At 39.1% G+C, this 21,855-nt stretch overlaps 1 protein-coding gene across 2 annotated transcripts; it reads left to right on the top strand.

Annotated features, from left to right (window-relative positions):
* Window positions 1-514: 514 nt before the first annotated feature.
* Window positions 515-4,862, top strand: LOC113302786 (COP9 signalosome complex subunit 3). Of its 2 annotated transcripts, XM_026551739.1 has the most exons (11): window positions 515-853; window positions 1,644-1,756; window positions 1,879-2,125; window positions 2,454-2,511; window positions 2,599-2,688; window positions 3,178-3,243; window positions 3,449-3,538; window positions 3,664-3,822; window positions 4,019-4,140; window positions 4,272-4,344; window positions 4,437-4,862. In XM_026551739.1, the coding sequence occupies exons 1-11, from the start codon at window positions 675-677 to the stop codon at window positions 4,506-4,508; spliced, it is 1,269 nt and encodes a 422-aa protein (XP_026407524.1). In that variant the 5' UTR covers window positions 515-674; the 3' UTR covers window positions 4,509-4,862. The 2 variants fall into 2 exon arrangements, with proteins under 2 accessions (XP_026407524.1, XP_026407523.1); XM_026551738.1 differs by lacking the exon at window positions 4,019-4,140 and having other exon boundaries at window positions 535-853.
* The last annotated feature ends 16,993 nt before the right edge of the window (window positions 4,863-21,855 follow it).

Genomic DNA, 21,855 nt, shown 5'->3' with positions numbered 1-21,855 from the left:
CAGACCATATTTGGTCGCGACCAAATACCAAATCCTAATATAGTCGGGCGTAAATTTAAAGTACGCTTGTTGCTGGGCGTAAATTTAAAGTACGCTTGTTAACGGGCGGAGATTTAAATTACGCCCGATGAAAATTCAAATTAAAAAAAAAAAAAAAAAATGAGGCGTAAACTTAAAGTACGCCTGTTGACAGGCGTAAACTTAAAGTCCGCCTGGTGATTGATTGGGCGGACATTTGAGATACGCCCGATGAATTTTTTTTGGGGCGGATCTTTAAATTACGCGCGACCAAATTTTAATCGCCACCGTTACGTGACAACACGGACTAAACCCAAAATTTGATCTTTTTTTTGATCTTTGATCTTTGGTTTTGATCGCACCACTGCAGTTGGTCTAAAACTACCCTTCCGTCAATTCTGTATTTGGTGGGGATATATAAATACAGCGCCTCAGTAAATAAATCGGCCCTGTCTAATATTTTAATATTTTCAGTACGAACCAACCACACAGACACAGTCTTTTTTAGGTCTCGAGGATGGGGAGGTTCCGGGATAACAAGTATAATAAACCTGGTTTTGTTTGGTGATGAAATATCACATAAACATCAACAACGAGGAGACGAAGAAGGCGAAAGTGATCAACATCATTATTACCAACGACCTAAGCAAGTTAGAATGGAATCGATTGAAGCCCTAGTTGCGAATATAATAGGTTTATCAGATGGTAAAACAACACAACTTCATACCCTATTGAAACAATCTGAAGATTCTATTCAGAATATGGCTTCTCAGTTAGGTCAATCTTTGGATCAACTAGATCCCGAGAAGCATTCTCTTGGTTATCTATTCTTACTGTGAGTATTTCTTCTTTCTTTTTCGTTTGAATTCTTTTTTTGTGGTTTGATACTGTTATTGAGTTGTTATGTACAGTGGTTTTGTGTGATGTTGGGGATTAGGGTTTGTGAGAAGAGGGGTTTGGTTTATTGTGTAATATAGGGTTTTATGTTTGTTTCGGGAATTAGGGTTTTTGGTCCTAGTTGAGATTACCTGCGGATGAGGTTAATCTTGGAGTAAGAATGGTTTTGGTTCCGTTGGTTTTGAGAATTGAATATGATGTTGAGTTAATCATAGAGTTAGAAAAGTGGGTTTTGGTTGACAGTTTCTATTGGCCATCACCACCCCTGCTATCAAGACCCACACCAAAATCTATACCTGCTAAAACGTGCACCACCTCCAATTTCTTCAAGTCATCCACCTGCACCAGCACCACCTCTGGGAGGCAGCTGAGCAGTTTAAGGTGGTGCAAGTGCTGGGGTATATTGTGGAATTGGTGTTGGGATGGTTTATGATCTTGTGGAGGTGGCCCCCTTTGGAGTTGGTGCAGGAGCAGGTTGTGGAGGACGGGGATGAAGGGCCGGTATGATGATTTCCGTCGTGGAGGAATGATTTTTGTTAGATTGGTTGTGTTAGGATCATTGGGTTTTTTTTAGGATCTGTTTGGAAAACTAATCAAATTTTTCATGTTGTAATTATGAGTTAATTTTGTGGAAAATCCTTAATTATGATTGGCGTCAAGCTCATTCAGCTGATTTCGCAGTTTATTGGTTGCACTAAATTGTTTTTTATGTTTTTGTTATTTTATAGGGAAGCATATCTTTCAACTCCAGCAGCAAAAGAGCAAGCTGAGCTTATTCCATCTGTTGCTCGGTTTATCAATTCTTGTGTGGCAGAGCAGATACGACTGGAACCTAGAAAATGTATTTCTGAAACTGTATCTTGTTCTTCTGTTTTATAGTAAAGGAGACTGTATCTTCTTTTTAGTTTTGTTTGTAGGTTACGAGTTAAAATGATATTAACATTGTGCTTGTTTTACTTGCAGTTGCTTACATTTGCAAGACTTTCACGGATGTAGTTGTGCGGCGCCAAGTGCCGATAATGGGGGTAGCTCCCCTACGAATTGCACTTCGAAAGCTCCAGCCTTCTTCTGAACACTTAACAGCTTTACATTCAGAGTTTCTTCTTGTTTGCTTGCTCGCAAAGTGCTACAAAACTGGTTATAGCATATTGAAGGACGATATCTTTGAGGTTGATCAGCCAAGAAACCTCTTCCTCTACTGTTATTATGGGTGATTTTTCTCAACCGATTTTTGTCTTTTACATATTTGAATTGTGAATTGCTCTAAGGTTTGCACTTTTCTCTATATGGAGTTTTTGGGTTATCTGTGTTTATATTTTTGATGAATGGAAGCTTGGCATAGCATCAGTAAATAAGTGTAAACGAAGAAATTGTTACCCTCTATTATAATTTATAAAGGCCACTTCAATTTAAACTTGTTGGTGGATTGCCTCTTGTTTCCAGCTTCTGAAAACAGATGCTATGGAGAAACCAATAGTATATCGACTTAAATTTTGTTTCATGGTGTATTGAAGTAGATTTGCATGTTGTATTTACAGGGGGATGATATGCATTGGTCAAAAGCAATTCCGCAGAGCCATCCAACTCCTACACAATGTATGTAAATACTGCAATATACTTTGCGTCCATTAACCTTCTGTGGAGAATAATGATTTCTTACATTTGAACACTTTCTTACTGTAGGTTGTTACAGCACCAATGCAATCTCTAAATTGTATAGCTGTTGAAGCATACAAAAAGTACATTTTGGTTAATCTCATTCAGAACGGACAGGTATGGCGGATTGTGTTCTTAACCCTGTTATATGATTTTATATTCTTTTTCCGCTTTCTTTACTATGACAGAGTTCCTTGCTCAAATTCTGCATATGATGATAAAATAGGAATTCACTGGTCACTCTTCCTTGATTCTTGCGTTCTTAAACTCACATAGAGAACTGCTTGGCTAGATTACAGAACTGAACTGAACACCTTCTGTCTGAGGATTGATTAGTGCTCGTTAAATTGCTTTGTTTCTTAGTATGATATCCAATGGCTATCAAGCTTTCTGATGATTGATTAGTGCTTGTTAAATTGCTTTGTTTCTTACTATGATATCCAATGGCTATCAAGCTTTTAGAATTAATTTGAGGTAGCCCTCAGGGGATGTTTCTTTTTCTATTTCGCGCTTATTTCATTTTTCACCAGTCCCAAAACTTCGCATATAGAAGTTTGACTTGAGAATGTTTTATGGTTTATTAAGCATAAGAACTTTGTGTGACAGTTTTCTGCTACTTTCCCCAAGTATGCTTCTTCAGCTGCGCAGAGGAGTCTAAAACACTTCAGTCAGGTAATTTTCATAACTTGAGCTTGTCCAGTATGATTTTCACTGGTTTTCTGAGGGACCCTTGTCAAGTTCTTTGTTCTTGCCTCACTTGATCAAGTATGTCGGGATTGATGTGCGCATATGATGTTACTTCCTCAGTTCTTTTGGGCCAGTTCTGAAATGACATTACTTTCTGTGTGAATAATTTCCCTAGCGCGTTCTTTTGCAGCCTTACCTTGATTTGGCAACCAGTTATGGCACTGGGAAAATTGCCGAGTTAGAGAGTTGTGTGGCAACACATAGGGAGAAGTTTGAATCTGTGAGTTTCGATCTCTTCATCTTTATTATTCACAAGTCTGAACAGGGAATTTTTATATTTAAACAAATACAATGAGCTCCTTTAGTTTTCAAGTAGTCTGACAACTTTCTGGACCTTTTTTGCAGGACACCAATCTTGGACTGGTGAATCAGGTTGTAACGTCTCTGTACAAGCGTAACATCCAGAGGCTGACTCAGACATATCTAACTCTGTCTGTTCAAGACATAGCCAACACTGTCCAGCTGAATACACCAAAGGAAGCTGAGATGCGTGTTCTTCAAATGGTAATATACTGTTTTGTATGTACACAGTTGCAACATTATCTTTAACAGCAATTTGAATGCTAGTTGTTTATATATAAGCGTGTGTATGATTTTCTTAGGTAATATACTGTTTTGTATGTACACAGTTGCAACATTATCTTTAACAGCAATTTGAATGCTAGTTGTTTATATATAAGCGTGTGTATGATTTTCTTAGATTGAAGATGGTGAGATATTTGCAACCATAAACCAGAAGGATGGAATGGTCAGCTTCCTTGAGGATCCAGAACAATATAAAAGTTGTGAGATGATTGAGAGTATTGATACCTCAATTCAGAGGTCTGCCCTGCTTTAAGTTGTTGCAAAGAAAAGTAGCAATAGTTACCACACCGTATGTTAGGTCATATTGGACTTGAAAAATCATTAGTTAGTACTGGTTGTGCTGATGTGTTTTTGGGACTTGATTTCAGGATTATATTGTTGTCAAAGAAGCTGAATTCTGTGCATGAAGTTATATCATGTGACCCTGCTTACCTAGGAAAGGTATGTACTATGGTTTATTAATCCATCATTTTCTATTTTCTTTTCATTTGAACTGAATGAGAATAACTGATAGATGGTGCTGGGCATTTCAGGCTGAGAGACATCGTAATCAGAGATTTGAAATGGACGACTTTGATAATGTGCCCCAGAGATTTAACATGTGAAAAAAGCAGTACATTGTGCACAGTATATTTTGAATCCTCAATGATAGATGCCGATGCTAAATCAATTCCATTGGTTTTGTCTAGTGTTTTCATTTTTTAGTGAGCGAGAGAATAGATAGAGATGGAATGGCAACGTAGGATATGTATGAACACGTGACAGTATCAGATTACTTTTAGAATTTCATAGTTCAAAACTGGCCTTCAGGTGGGAGCATGGTATCTTTTTTCTTTCTTAATCTGCATATGTTTCAGATGCTTGCTTGAGAAGATACTAGCTTGCTTGAGAAACAACTGCTTAGACATCTTCTAGCTGGATAGTAACAGGAATACGGGTAGATGATTTTCTTTTCGATACTTTTTTCTTGTTTGTTGCTGGATAGTAACAGTAACAGTGGTGGGTGACTGTTATTATGGAGGAATACGGATTTGGAATTCAAATCGTAATAAAATGTTTTTATACATGAAAATAAGCAATCCCAAATATTAAGATGCACTTTTTGAGGCTGTTCCCCCTGATCAGTTTTAACTTGATCTTACATTTGTACATTTCCAAAGGATCTGAAGGAAAAAAAAAGGGTAAACTTATTAAATACCCACCCAATAAATATACCATTATACAACAATATAAATGTCTCTATCATTTAAATACCTTATCCATTAAAAAATAGATTACCTAAAAACCATCACTTACAATATTATTTTCCATTTATAAATCTTATCCATTAAAAATAGATTTTTCTATTATTTCACATCCACTAGCAGCACCGTTTCACCACCACCAGCAGCGCCGCCGCCACCACCACCACTTACTAAATACAACCACCAATAGTATTTCACCATCGCCACACACCACCACCATTGTTGTTGTTGCCGCCGCCACCGCCCCCATCAATATTAGGTGTCAACAACTGAAGTTGATCCAAAAAATCAAAAGTTCAAAAATATTTGTCAAGTTTGGTTGTTGATTCCATTTTTCTATTGTTGATACACAAACATTGGTTGTTGACTCCCTAAACTAAGGTCAATTTCTATTGTTGATACACAAATATTTGTTGTTGACTCCTTACACTAAGATCAATTTCTATTGTTGATACACAAATGTTTTGTTGATTCCATTTTTCCATTGTTGATACACAAACATTGGTTGTTGACTCCCTAAACTAAAGTCAATTTCTATTGTTGATGCACAAATATTTGTTGTTGAGTCCTTACAATAAGATCAATTTCTATTATTGATACACAAATATTGGTTGTTGATTCCATTTTTCTATTGTTGATACACAAACATTGGTTGTTGTCTCCCTAAACTAAGGTCAATTTCTGTTGACTCCTTACACTAAGATCAATTTCTATTGTTGATACACAAATATTAGTTGTTGACTACCATTTCTATCATTCTTTCATTCGAGCTTCACCACCACCACAATCACCACCACAACCACTATAACAACTTCCACTACCACCAGTACAACACCAAATAAAGAGAAGTCTACTTCAGTTGGCACCACTGCCACCACCACAACCATCATCATCAACTAACATAACAGTAGATTGTGAATCCAGTTAGAAAAATCATTTGGATAAATTTCCTAATTGAGATTTGATATCCTCCAGCACAACCAGTAAGAAGTATCACCACCACCACCATCTCCCAACAACCAAAATCACACCCATCTCTACCACACTATCACCGCAACCACAATAATTATTGATGTAAGTTGAATTTGGATACGTAGAATACAACAACAAATCATACCTCCTCCATCCGACAACACCACCACCATCATCAACTTTAAAAATACCAGAAATCAAAACCTAAAACCTAAATATCATCCAATACTCTCGAGATCAATCAAATTGAGATAAAACACAGATTCAATCTAAATCAAATCATATACAAACACGAAATCAATTTTGAAAAATCTCTGAAACCTAAAAACAAATGCCATACCTCCTCCACCACCGTCGTCGCTGCCAGAACCACCATCGCTATCATCATAGTTACTTCTTTCCATTCAATAATCCGAAAAAGTTAACTACAATATTACCAGAAATGTAAACCTAAAATTCATCTCGATCTCGTTGAATCTGATTTAAAAAATTAACATTTAGACGAAGAAGTAGATGAAGAGGGGGTCTCATCGGTTGCTGATAATTGTGGATTAAATCCTGAATCAGTTGGCGACGACAAATGTGGTAGTAGAAGATGAAGAAAAGGAAAAAGAAGGATCAACTTCTGGTGATGATGCTAGAGTAGGGGTTGTGCAGAAAGCATGAAAATAAGATTGAAGCGAAGGAGCTGGTGGTGGTGGCAGCGGCGGAGCTGGTGGCGGTGGTTGCAGTGGTGCTGTTGTTGGTTGAAAGAACATGAGAGAAAGAAGAAGTGAAAGAGAAAGTGAATCAATCGCAAGTTAGAAGAAAAAGGGTAAATATGGAAAGAATAATAACGTTAATGGATTCTTGGTGGGCTTATATAGAGGGAGGGGTATATTTGTTATGTCATAAGGGTATTTATGAAGTCCATGAAAAGGAGGGGCAATTATATAATTACCACAAAAAAAATAATCAAAAGCTTATGGAGCATCCACAGCCAAAATTATGGAGTTGTATAAAAATGCGCGTCCGGTACAGAACACATCCAAAACACAAGCACAGTTTATAACATCGCCTAACCATCCAAAACACAAGCACAGTTCATCATAACATCGCCTAAATTCTAGGTATAATCCCAGTTTTTCATCATCCACTCAAAATAGGATAGTTATTGGCCTAGTGTATGTATATGTACCAAAATTGCTATTTTCAAATGGTATATGTACTTTTGCCATATAATAGTTATGTACAATCCCGCAAATAGGGATTTTGTTGATGACCGGTCGGAAAAATCATTATTTTATAGATTCCAAGGATTATTCGTCCAATTTATGCAGGGCAAAGAAGCCGCATCTTCAACAACATGATACAAGTACAATAGTAAGAGTGTCCACGAATTGGATCGACCTTTGACTCACTAACGAAATTGGAAATCTAAAAAGAAAATCCTTGTAAATTGAGTGGTATCAAGATAGAAGAAAAAGGTAGGAGGGGTTTTCGATTTTGGATGATGTTGTCGGAGGAGATCGAAATCTCGATAAGAGCGATTTTAGCCAGAATTTTATTGGAGAAGATAAAATAATCTGGTAAAAGATTGAATCAAATAGAACACAAGACAATGTTTGGGTGAAAAGAGATTTGTTCTTATAACAGTACATTATTTTTGACGGTTTTTCCTCTTCCATTTCTTGAGATATGGACCATCATCATATTCAGGAATTGTTTCCGAAATTGTGCCTTTTAAGGGACGCAAAGCAGATCTTTCTCCTTTAAAGTCATTTTTTTTTTGTATCCCTTTTTAAATGACTTTAGAGCATGCTGAACAGACCATGGATTATCATAATAGTTCCTTTGTCAGTTTTTTGTGAGACAGGGATCAAAGTTCTTTATATAGAAAGAAGATTTTCCCATTTCTTTTGACACAAAAGGAAGAGCATTTCGCATCCTGCGAATCTTGCATTTTCTTCGTAGATGATCTTTATTACCATAATAATAACAATGTTTAGAATTGAAAGAATTATAATTTTTTTTGTTACTTTTTTGTGGATATTCTTGGCATGCTCCTTTCCTTTTCTGCACCTTTGGACGTTTTGATCTCTTCCCTTTTGTAAAAGCCTTTTTCTTTAGTTCCTGATTTTATGGATCATCAACCGTTGGTTTGTCACTATTAGTTTCTTCAAAGCAACAATGAGTATTATTGACTTCAGAGACCTCTGTTTGTGTACAAAAGGACTTGAAAAACTTTATCTCTTTGTTATGAACTAAGGTATTGCAAGCTCCATAACCCAAGCCACGTGTATCCGCATGACTTTTTTCTATTTCCAACAAAGCGGATAAGTTGTTTGTGCTCTCATTAGCTTTTATTAACATAGCGATTTCTTCTTCTAATGATTTATTTTTATCAATAAAAGAGGTAAGTATTTCCTCTAAATGCTTTACATTGGAAAGAAGAGTATTTTCTTTTTCCTTGAAGCAAACTTGTTGGGAGCTTAATTTTGCCTTAAAATTGTCAAGTTCTTCTTCCAGAAGGTGAATCCTTTTTAGGCATAACTCAATCACCTCTTCAATGGGAAAAGGAAATTCTGGGTCTACCTGATCGTTTTTTGACGCTGAGTCGGTGCTTGTGCATTTCGAGTTTGGTTGTCCTTCCTTAATGCTTTTGGAGGAGCCTGGGATGTTGGAGAAGCATTCTTATGCTGTTGTGTCTCGGCTTTTCTCTTGCTCCCTTCTGCAACAACATTCGTGGAAGGTTGAAGGTTGTATTGCTTACTGATCACGCGTCTGCTGCTGCCTCGAATATCTCGTGGTTCCTCCACATGGTTGTGTTCATGTTCGCCCAATAATTCTAGGAATCGAGAAACATTTTCTCGAGTATTGCCCGTTCCATCATAGAGTGTGAATGTTAGAGAAGTATAACCCTTCGGAAGAGGAATTCTCTGTGTGGCAGCAGAGCATGGAGGTTGGTGACGATGGACTGAGGATGTCTTATCTTTTCCACGATTCTCCAAGAGGCGCTCCAAATTTTCACGAGTGATGAAACTGGATGGTTCTTTCGCTGGTGGGTTGTCTGCAACATTAGGGACTTTATCATCTTCTAGAATATGTATTGGGGAGATTTCAGGATCAACGACCGAGGATATTTCCTTGGATTTTCCTTTCTCTGACTGACGGGTTGAGCTCGTTCAAGCGACAACTTGTCTGTGAGATTCTTGAGATAAGTGCATAACTCTTTCTAGGTTGTAGCAATTTCTATTTGATTCTTGGAGATAATTTCCTGAATCTTCATGAGATCAGTTATGGTAGGTGGATTTTCTCCGATTTCTTCAGGAGATCGGCCAAAGAGAGGGTTATTTCCAATGTTGGTTTGAGGAGGGATAGTATCAGTAGCGCTGCTGTTAGAAACAGGAGGAGTGATTGGAGTACCACTACTGTTGCTAGATTTGTAACTGAACCTGGCTTAAGATCAACCATTTTTTGTGAAAATTGGGATTGGAACCGAGAGATTAATCTCCTACTCTGGTCGCCAATCTGTTGATGGGTGAAAACGATTCACTGGTTTTTTAGGAAAGTGGATACTCGAGCGTACGGGCGGAGACTCCTCGACCAAGAAAATTGCCTAAACCTTTTGCAAACAGATGCACTGCACGGGTGTGCTTTGAGTTCGAGAGATCAATCTGTAAGACTCCAGCCTAAACCAAGACAATGGCCGTTCCAGAGTCAATTCGATCACAAAGAGGGATGAGGGTCGTTTTGTAGGAGGGAAGATGAGTAGTGTGTGAGATCAATGGTGATCGAGGATTTTGTATGTGTTGAAGGTTTCTGCAAGTTTGTGAACTGTTGAGTCTGGGCGAGATAAGTTCTGATCGATTGAGTAATAATTTCTTGTAGATCGAAATTGTTGTTGTTCAATCATGGATCCAGGAACTTATTTATATTGCAAGAATATTAAACACACTGATCCCAGTAAGTATGACAATTGTTGAAGATAAAGAATGGGAAAGTGGGAAATCGTGGTCAAATCAGTTCCACGTGCTTGGAAGAATTGGTTGATTGTCCATGCATTACTTTGCTAACTCCTTCAACTGCTTGCACGACTTACTCACATTTCTTCTCGTGGGTGTACACACATGATGTAGGCTGCCAAACTAAAACCCTAGTGAATATTCCCCATGTGACATGATTGATGTCTCATGAATGTGGAGTCTGCAAGGAAGATGTGTATTTAATTGGTCAATTGTTGACTTGACTAGACATAAGTCTTAGCCTTGATGAGTTGAACATAATAAACGAATGTGGTATGCTTTGAGACTCATGGATTGAGAATAAGGTGTCCGCTGAGACAGAATAATGGAAAGACGTTGAGTCTTGATGAATTTTGATATATCATTTTACCTGTTGAGGTAATAATGATGTTTTGATAACTTGAACCGATGAGCGTCCAATGGGATTGCTCAACCATGCACTTGTTGATAGAAAATTTTGTTGGGCATGTGTCTGCGTCATGAGTTGTCGAATGACGAAGAAAGACTATAATGGTCGAGCGATGAACCAAATATTGGTTGATGGACCAACAAAATATTAATAGTGGACCAGTGGAATTCTCGAATGTTGATAGTTGAATCAACATAAGGGATATTGCTCGGTCGAGCAATTAAATATTGATAGTTGAATCAATATTGTTAGAAACAAGTTTTGAACCCGGTTGCTCGTGTATTTTGCTAACTTAAGCAATTTAGTGTTGATAGATGAGTAAAGCAAATATTGCTATTTTAGGAAAATATTGCTCGATTAATGAATTTTTGGTAGCGGGACCAAATAAAATATTACTCCCTCCGTCCTAAATTAAGAGTCCGCTTTGACTTTGTCAAGATATTAAGGAAATTGTATAAAATATCATGACTAGCCCTTGACTAGCCTATTTATGTTGTATTATTACCAAAACTGTTGTATTATTACCAAAACTAAATTATTAGCTCAAATTTGATAATATTATTGTTTTAGGAAATATTTTAAGAAAATAAAAGAAAATTTATATTTCTTTTATTATGGAATCCACAATTTAAGAAGTATTTTTTCCTCCATTTGATTTTGGTTTCCCGCACTAAAACTTTAGAGTCTTAGGAATTTTTATTTGAGAGGGAAAAAAATTGAAAATTGAAAATGTAGATTATTTCCTCTTTTGATATACTCGACTATGGAAATTTGAGATTTTCTCATAAAGTTTTTTGATCCTTTCCCATGTATATATCCATGTTAACCAGTACCCCTAATCAATCATCCACGAATGTTGAATTTGCTCGTTTCTTCTTTCCATAGACGAACTCAACTAATTCATGAGATCGTAATATGTCCTAGCTAGAGAAACTAGATAATCTAGCTTATGTTCTTCCACGGTGTTTCAAAAAAAAGAGATGGAAAGATTAACACATATGAAAAGGTTATGTAAGAAATAGTAGAAGTTTTATTAGGAATTTTATAACTATCCATTTATTTTTTTTGTTTAAAAACGGGATGAAAATTAATATAAAGATATTGAGTAAGTTTTTTTCCTTATATATGGTGATATTGTTTAAGATTTTGATATTAAAAATGATTTTCTGATTATTAAAAATAAATGGTGTATTTGATAGTTTAAGGGAAAAGTATGTCTATAAACAGAGCGGACAGATAAAAAGGGACAAACCAAAGTAGAAATTAGGACATATAAAAAAGGACAGAGGGAGTAATTAAAAATACTAGCAGCCGAACCGATTATCATATAATTAATTAAAATGTTGATTGCTGGATGAACATAAAATTATTGGTGTTTGAACTTGTTTAGAATTATGCTTTGCAGAGCATTTGGTTTGAAACCCTAATTTTGATCGATCGTTGGTCAATGGATGATTTACTGAAAATCAACCATGATTGAGATAGAGACCGGCTATATGGGATGGTAGGACAACCATGTAGTACCCAGGTGCTCGAATGAGCATGCACCAAAGTTCTTTCTAGACCAGTTGGTGAAAAGATGATTATAAAATACTTGTTTAATCACTATTAAAATAGTGCTCGTCTGAGCATTAAGTAATAAAACCTAATTATGGAGAGAGGAGGGACCGACCAAGGGGTATAAAACCGGACCTTGGTGGTCGTGGGACCAGATGATGGTCGATCGATCAAATTCCAAGTTATTTCCAAAGAGTTTGAACCTATTATGAACTGTAGAAGATTAATTAGGTCAAATCATAAAAGGTGTGGAACCGGCTTCTGCAATCCAAATAACCGACCTTGGTCGATCAAGGTAGCGTTCCCGTGTTACTATGTTACTCATGGCTTAATTCTGTGAATTCTGACATTTCTGTTGTGCGTTCGAGCAATAAATTGGATTTTCAGAAGAGCTTGATCTTGACTGAAACTCTCGATTTTGCTTGAATGATAAAGTACGACTTTGCTCGTGCGACCAATATTTTAAGAATATTAAAATAATGATATTTTAATATTTGTCGTGAGAAGTCCGGACAGTCATGTGACCATTTTGACTTTTGGCTTTTTTGGTAGTTTGAGCAATATTGGAGAAATATGGAAAAATTAAGTTTTTCCTCAAACAAAGGAGTTCCATGAGACGAGAGAAGAAATAATAAAATAAGAAATTGGAGAGGCGTGGGACCGGCCACGGCCAAGGCATGGACGGCCGGCCAGTGTGCCCGGTCCCGTGACGCTCTTCCCTAATTTATATTCAGAACTAGTCATAAAAACCCAAAGTGACCAAACTTGTGGTATAAAAACCTCATTCAAATGTTGGGATCCATCAAAACTCCATCTTAAACAAAATTGATGCAAAACCCCCAAATTTTTAAAAAGTGATACAAAACCCCAAATTTCAAAATTGGTTTCATCAAATTTTATGATGAAACCAAAATTGGTTTCATCAAATTCTTTGGGGTTTTTGTGTTACTTTTGTTTTGATGGGGTTTTTGTGTTACTTTTGTTTTGATGGGTTTTTTGTGTCACTTTTGTTTTGATGGGGTTTTTATGGATGGATAGTGACATCTTTGGGGTTATAAGTCGCAGACCGTTTTATATTATTATTTTTCATCGTGTGAGGAAATATGGAGAAACTAAGAGTTTTGCTCAAACGAGGAACTTTTCTCAAACAAGGGAGTTTTCATGAGATGAGGAAAATAATAAAATAAGATAAAAAATAAAAGGGTAGGCGTGGGACCGGCCACGTCGGCATTACCGGACGACCATTGGGCCCGGCCCGTGCACGCTTCTCTTTTATATTTTTTTTATTATTTTCCTTTTCCTGTTTTGCATAGGTTTCCTCGTTCATCCATATTTTTGGATGCTCATTTATGCATTTGGGTGCTCCCTTATGCATATTTGGGTGCTCGTTTGTGCATTATTGTTAAGTACACTCGCACCATTTTCTCGGGGCGTACTCGGTGCTGGCCTAAATGCCCGAAAGTGAATATCTATTACTAATCCATGGAATTCAGTTGAGAATAATAAGCCATGAAACAGAGTAATGAGATAAAATAGATTATTTTCTAGGAATTCAATTGATAAATGTTGCGTTAGAATTAATCTATGAATGGCTCTATACTAGCATGCTATATGTCTAGGAGCGTTATGTTTATTTGACAATCGAGGTATGAGATGGTAGAGACATCATACTCGTTCTGAATATTAATTCTGTATATTCAGGAAACATTGAGACATCCTGAAGACGTTAACGCTCTATACTAGCATGCAATATTTCTAGGAGACGTTCAATCATTATCGATTCCTATACATAAGTATTGATGAAGTATGCGGAGTGTTGAAAGCTCAGTTGAGAGTCTTTAAGGATCATATGTTCATGCATGCTCTGAGAGGGTGTACACTTGGTCAGAGATTGTTAAATGAGCTTTCTCGAATCCTAAAATATGAGTTTCACATACGTGTCTGAAGCCGTGTCAGAAATATGCAAGATCATGATTTTACGATTTTAGCCTTTGTCGAATATCCACCATGAACACTCGTAGAGTTTCTTGATCCCACAGAAGTCTTTAAACGAGCGGTCGTAAGAGATTTCACCTAATTAGGGTACTTTCCTCTCCGGATAGATGGCTCCACCAGAAATAACAAAAATAAAGTTTTCCCGGCTCATAGGATAATTTGCAAGAAATGCAAACTAAAGTATTTATAGACCAAGGTGTTTAGACAACAAGGAAATTCCAAAACCGAAAATATTCTCAAGATATGCAATAAGTACCTACTTTCGGCTTTCCTATTTCTAATTAATGTTAATCAATATTTCCGAAATCTCTCATATAACACTTTTATAATTAATCGTTAGCTAATAATATTTCCAGATGATATGTTTTAATTGCTGGTAATTCAAACATATATTATGAAAATCATAATTACTCCCTCCGTCCCCTATATATAGGCGGAAAAGTGAAATTCTGTTAGAATAAGCAAGTTTTTGGTCTTTATAAATTCTCCTTATGTTCCCTGATTTACCCTCATCAATTCCAAAATATTTATCGAGGAAATATGGAAAATATCAATTTATTAAGAGTTTTTATCCATTGGAAAGTGTAATTGTTCTTGGGAATTACTAAAAGCATTAACTAAGTTTGTTAATATCATGTTCTTTAATAAGGGTAAGCATGGAAAATACCATATTGGAAATGGTTTTATGCCTATTCATTGGGACTAAAGAATTTTACTTTTCCGTCTTTATAATGGAGACGGAGGGAGTACATGTTTTTTAATATTTCGGTTCGGGATCACCTTGAGCATCAAGGAATATCTTTGACCAATAAATGATAAGAGTTATGTACATGTTCAAATGATGTCTACATCTAGAAGTTAATATACGATGCCGCCGTTCTGGTTTTAATTATAACTTGCATAAGTTAGCATGGTGTTGATGGTGGTTTTTAGATCAGGGTTAAAATTGTAAAACCTCACATTTAATGTGTAGTCACTCCGCAAAGAAACAAAACTATGTAAAGTGATGAGTGTTCAACCTCTCCACTGACATATTTATTGAGCAACTCAATATGTTCACATGAAATTTATCCAGACTGGTGCATGTAGCAAACAATCCCAGACTAAAAAATTGATCCGCCATGGATTAGTAGGTGCAAAGTCCTACCCAAAATCAGAAAGCAAAGAATAAAGGAGCCGCGGAGTAAGAACAACAATGAGAGGAAGCGTGGACATGCTATAGGCCATCCGGCACCACTTGTACACACCCCATGCTACCCAACCGGCCCTTAGTCGACCAATCAAGTCGCTTTAAACCTGCCACACTCCCATGAGTTATGGCTGGGGACATACTTGCCGGCCCTATTCCCCATCGACCAATCAGGTTGCATTAAACCTACCACGCGCACCAAAAATGTGGCCACACTCGTACTTGGACGCCCCCTCTTTTTATTGACCAATCAGGTTTCTCTAAACCTGCCACAATATTAAAAGAGGTAGAATTGCGTCAAGTGGTCACCATGCCAAATTGGCTTCCCAAAGATTGTACAAACAACTGGGAACGTTTGGTAAAAAAATTTAATATGATCTACATGCCAAAAGTTTCGTATGGATGTCTAGCATAACATACTAAAAATTCAAATCAATCGGGGTAACGAGCTAAGATATACAGCATAAAAGGCGATCTAGGTCATGGCTGAAAACTGACAGAATCCCTCCTAAATTCTTACTGAGTTTTACTGTTGGGCTGTTTTAACCTCCTAAACTATCTCAAAACCTAAATATTCCCTCGTAGGGAGATTGGAAATTATTTTCTGATCTAAATGGAGGGGCGGACCGTCAAAATCCGTGTTCGTACGAGAATTCTACGACGATTTTAGTGAGGGTCCCACATCTGAATTTTCTGATTACGAAATTTCATGAGTTAACACAAATTTATGTGAATCATCTCAGCCATCCAACTTGGCTAGCCAACTTAAATAGTTTATATTGAATTTGGACCAATCATCTCAACCACCCACGGCCACATGCCGCATGTTGCATGCCTTATGCGCTAATTAGGGTTTCGACATGCCAAACCCTAATTTAGGAAAAGTTGTTACGCCAACAATGTTCCACAGAACATTGAAATTGATGCGTCCATTGAAACTGATGTTGCCACACCAAGTTTGAGTCTAACACCAACGTGCCAAAAATGTAGTGGCCATGGCTACGCCAGACGCCACTCGCACCATCGTGCTGCTGGCATGCACAAACTATGCCAGCCATGCTGCAATGCCGCTGGCATGCACTAAAGATGCCATTGCGCCATTATTAGGCGCCAACATAAGGTAGCCATAATCAACAACTACCCTTCCTCATGAGATGCAATCTCAGCCATCCAGGTTTGCCACCGAACCGACAGACTTGTGGCAACTTTTAGGCGACCAGCCACCTAAGTCTAGTGGCCACGGCTACGCCAGACACCACTTGCACCACCGCGCCACTGGCATGCGTGAACTATGCCTTCCATGCCGCAATTCCACTGGCATGCGCTAAAAGCTCCACTGTACCATTATCAGGCGCCAACAGAAGGTAGCCATAATCAGCGGCTACCCTTCCTCATGAGATGCAATCTCAGCCATCCAAGTTCGCCACCGAACTGGCAGGCTTGTGGCAAGTTTTAGGAGACCGGCCGCCTAAATCTAGTGTCCATGGCTATGCCAGGCGCCACTTGAACCACCGTTCCACTGGCATGCACGAGCCATGCCAGCCATGCCGCATTGCCACTGGCATACACCAAAACGCCACTGTGCCATTATCATGCGCCAACATAAGGTAGCCATAATCAACGGCTACCCTTCCTCATGAGATGCAATCTCAACCATCCAAGTTCTCCACTAAACTGGCAGACTTGTGGCAACTTTTAGGCGACTATCCAAGACGAACCTAATAGCATCACATGCTATTTTCCTGTGGAAAGTCTCTTGATTTTAACTTGTCACACGTAGCAAAGTGCTACATGTTTTCCATGAAAACACTTGAGACATCAAACATGTCACAAACTGGAGAATACTCATCAGGCTATTGGTCTGGCGGTTTACAACGTGCGGCGTGTAATACTCCCGTTAAAAGAAAGTGTCATAAAGCGGGGCGGTTAGTAATGGAAAGAAGTATTGGTGTAAACGGATCCACCTCCTTCATTATGGAAGCATAATTCCTGACGTTACACGTTACTCTTCCACCACTCATTCGTTTCCACTTCCTACGAAACCAGGGTACGTTTTATTACTACTTGTATAAATAGGTTTCACCTATTTACCACCAGACAATAAGTTTGGGTCGGAGAACAACATAGTATCCAGAAATCACCTGGTAGATTTCCATTCTGATAGCAAGTTCTACTTTCTGATACAAGTCATAAACAACCACACCTTCAGAATCAACGATTCTGGTCTCAACACTCTCTTCGCTTCCCTCCCTAAGACCAACTCTTCTCCTTCACTTTGTGACCGAAGCAAGCCTGGAACGACCATTTCTTTATTTATGCCAGGATTGTACATCTCTCGAATCAAAAGTACTCCCGTGTAGTGCATTGTTTAGGGTCTAGACTCGTTTCTCATCCACACACACGAATTACCAAAATTGGCAGAAATCGTTTTCACCCACAAACAATTGGAGACCACAGTGGGAGATTAATCTCTCGGTTGAAATATCAATTTCCAATTTCCAATTTCATTTTTCAATTCCGATCTCAAGATGGTAGAACTCAGGTCAGGATCGGAAACAAACCCTGAAAACACTAGCGCTGAAATCATCTTCGATGTTAACGTTCCTTCCAGTGACATTAATACGCCACCTGCCAACACCAGTGGCGCGGAATATGTCCCTTCAGGCGTTACACCTCCGATCACCAGATCTAGAGCCGCTGCCGCCACGCGCAACATTTTTTCAAGTGTAACAGCTCCAACCGTCACCACAGCCGCTGCTACTCCGCCATCAGGACGAGAGAATGGAGGATCCAGAAGAAGCCGACTTCCTCTTACCACTGTTGATTTGATGGAAAGACAAAAGGTTCTCGTAAGGATCAGACAGACATGGCTACAACTCATAAAGAGATACCTATTTTCCTCAAGACACCAACGGAGCGGCTACCACAAAAGTCACGTAAACCCCTGATGGAGCTGACAAGTAATACTTTTAACATCCGGCGCAGGCACTTCAGCATGATGCGCATTTATAGATGAAGAGGCTCGTGTTGCTCTTGAACGCCCTATAGAAGGGAATCAACAATCCAATTTCATCACACGTGAAGATCAGGAACGACTTCTCCAAAATCGAGGCAAAGAAAATCAGCAACCCTCCTGAGTTCATAGAGACCCTCTTCCCTTCTGCATGATTTCTGGGGACTTCGCCCAAAAAATCGTGTAGTCTATGATGAAACATTTATGTGAGCTTCTGTATTTCTCCAAGGCGCAACGTCAAGACATATTTGCAGCCCTCAACCACACTGCATCAGGAAAGCAGCTGTTAGCAACCAGGGAAGCCGTTCCCAAACCCCAACCTCTCCTGGAAAGCATGATTGATAGATGGAACTGGGGACTCCTAACCACTATTCACTTGAAGGATGTCGAGTTTGATAGCACGCTGATTGACGCAGCCTCCGACTTCAACATTGTAACTGTCAAGGCTCTGAGAGTTGCAAGGGAAAATCAAACGGAAGAAGTGTATTCTTTGCCATGAGGAGAAAAACACGACTTGCCGACCAACACTATTTGTGCCGTCTTCCCATATGCCATATCGCATCAAGTCGTTTTTCTAAGTCAAGGGTTAATAGCGCCCTCACTAGAGTTTTCTCCAGGAGCCGCTTCGACGTTTCTCTCCAGGAGCCGCTTCAACGTTCTCTCCAGAAGTCGCTCCAGTTCAACGTTCTCCAGCAGCGGCTCCGCTTCAATGTTCGCTCCAGCAGCCACTCCGTTTCATCGTTCGCTCCATAAGCTATTCCAGGATACGAAGCCGAAGCTTCAACGTTTTGCTCCATAAGCTTCAACGTCCTCTCCAAGAGATGAAGCCGCTTCAACGCCTCCTTCCTGCCAAAGATCGTGCCGTAGCCTCCACACTCCTTCCTTCCAAGGTTCGTTCCCGTAGCCACCACACTCCTCCCTGTCAAGGATCGTGATTGTATCCAGCCAAGGTTCATAGTTGTGTCCACCTTTTGTTTCATCCCATCAAAGACCTGGGGACTTTTGTACGTCTATCAACCCGTCATCGTCCTGATATCATCACTAACGCCTGATGCTGCTCACTCATGGGGGAGCCTAAAATACCCAAAGCCCAATCATGCACGAAGGACATGCCTAGCGAACACAGAGCTAAGTAACTATCCTTAAACTAAATGTTTTATATCTATTAGGCATATTCAATAAACTTTAAATATCTTAGTGTTGAGACGTGTAAATTCCTCAATACTCACTAATGTGTTGCTAGGCATGCTTCCTCAACACATTCTTCCTCTTAGTGTTGAGACGTGTAAATTCCTCAACACTCACTACTGTGTTGCCAGGAATGCTACCTCAACACATCCTTTCTCTTAGTGTTGAGACGTGTAAATTCCTCAAAAGTCACCACAGTGTTTCCAGGCATGCTGCCTCAACAATCCTTCCCCCTAGTGTTGAGACGTGTAAATTCCTTAACACTCACTACTGTGTTGCTAGGCATGCTTCCTCAACACATTCTTCCTCTTAGTGTTGAGACGTGTAAATTCCTCAACACTCACTACTGTGTTTCTAGGCATCCTTCCTCAGCACATCCTTCCTCTTAGTGTTGAGACGTGTAAATTCCTCAACACTCACTACTGTGTTGCTAGGCATGCTTCCTCTAACACATTCTCCCTCTTAGTGTTGAGACGTGTAAATTCCTCAACACTCACTACTGTGTTTCCAGGCATGCTGCCTCAACACACCTTTCCTATTTGTGTTGAGACGTGTAAATTCCTCAACACTCATTACTGTGTTGAAAGGTATATTACCTTAACACATCCATACTCTTAGTGTTGAGTCGTGTAAAATCCTTAACACTCACTACTCTGTTTTCAGGCATACTGCCTCAACACATCCTCCTTTTAGTGTTGAGACATACAAATTCCTTAACACTCACAACTGTGCTATCATGCATACTTCCTCAATACATTATAGTGCTGACGACTCCACCACCTCAACAGTCATCTTTGTATTCAAGGCTCGCTGCACCAACACTACATGGCATCAACACCCTGTGGCCAAGCCAGAAGTATGCCAACACAAGGATCATAGACTACTCATGCCTCATGCCAAAGGTTAGTCGAATTTTCCTGGCAATCTCTTAATGTCTTCCCTTTCAATTTTTATCCTCATATGTCACCGTCTCATGCTTACCCAGCAACAATGCCACTGTTACGTGCTAAGAATGGGACTTAATGTTGAAGGTGGTTTTTAGTTTAGGGTTAAAATTGTAAAACCTCACATTTAATGTGCCGTCACTCCTCAAAGAAAGAGAGCCATGTAAAGTGATGAGTTTTCAACCTCTCCACTGGCATTTATATTGAGCAACTTAATATGTTCACATGAAATTTATCCAGACTGGCGCATGTAGCAAACAATCCCATACTAAGCAATTGATCCGCCATGGATTAGTAGGTGCAAAGTCCTACCCAAAATCATAAAGCAAAGAACAAAGGAGCCGCAGAGTAAGAGCAACAATGAGAGGAAGCATGGCCATGCCATAGGCCATTCGGAACCACTTGGACACGCCCCATGCTACCCAACCGGCCCTTACTCCTTTGTCAACCAATCAGGTCGCTTTAAACCTTCCACACTCCCATGAGTTGTGGCTGTGCCCATACTTGCCGGCCCTATTCCCCATCGACCAATCAGGTCCCATTAAACCTACCACGCACACCAGAAGTGTGGCCACACTCGTACTTGGCCGACCCCCTATTTTTATTGACCAATCAGGTTTCTCTAAACCTGCCACAATATTAAAAGAGGTGGAATTGCGTCAAGTGGTCACCATGCCAAATTGGCTTCCCAAAGATTGTACAAACAACTGGGAACGTTTGGTAAACAATTTTAGTATGTGCTACATGCCAAAAATTTCGTATGGATGTCTAGAATAACATACTAAAAATTCAAATCAATCAGAGTAACGAGCTAAGATATACAACATAAAAGGCGATCTAGGTCATAGCTGAAAACTGACAGAATCCCTCCTGAATTCTTGACATTTAATGTGTAGTCACTCCGAAAGTAGTCACTCCGCAAAGATATACAACATAAAGGGTGTTGATGGTGTTTTTTAGATCAGGGTTAAGATTCTAAAACCTCACATTTAATGTGTAGTCACTCCGCAAAGAAACAGAACCATGTAAAGTGATGAGTGTTCAACCTCTCCACTGGCATATTTATTGAGCAACTCAATATGTTCACATGAAATTTATCCAGACTGGTGCATGTAGAAAACAATCCCATACTAAAAAATTGATCCGCCATGGATTAGTAGGTGCAAAGTCCTACCCAAAATCAGAAAGCAAAGAATAAAGGAGCCGCAGAGTAAGAGCAACAATGAGAGGAAGCGTGGCCATGCTATAGGACAGCCGGCACCACTTGGACACGCCCCATGCTACCCAACCGTCCCTTAGTCGACCAATCAAGTCGCTTTAAACCTGCCACACTCCCATGAGTTATGGCTGGGCCCATACTTGCCGGCCCTATTCCCCATCGACCAATCAGGTCGCATTAAACCTGCCACGCGCACCAAAAGTGTGGCACCCACAGCC

This window comes from Papaver somniferum, chromosome 8 (genome assembly GCF_003573695.1).
Source record: "Papaver somniferum cultivar HN1 chromosome 8, ASM357369v1, whole genome shotgun sequence".
NCBI classification, from domain to species: Eukaryota; Viridiplantae; Streptophyta; class Magnoliopsida; order Ranunculales; family Papaveraceae; genus Papaver; species Papaver somniferum.
This window is presented reverse-complemented; position numbering and strand designations above follow the sequence as displayed.

What these genes read in the sequence shown, in the direction of transcription:
- LOC113302786 (XM_026551739.1), top strand. Translation starts at nt 675, where the DNA reads ATGGAATCGATTGAAGCCCTAGTTGCGAATATAATAGGTTTATCAGAT. An exon ending in ACGACTGGAACCTAGAAAAT is followed by an intron (nt 1,757 to 1,878) that starts GTATTTCTGAAA and finishes TTTTACTTGCAG; the next exon opens with TTGCTTACATTTGCAAGACT. An exon ending in ACCCTGCTTACCTAGGAAAG is followed by an intron (nt 4,345 to 4,436) that starts GTATGTACTATG and finishes TGGGCATTTCAG; the next exon opens with GCTGAGAGACATCGTAATCA.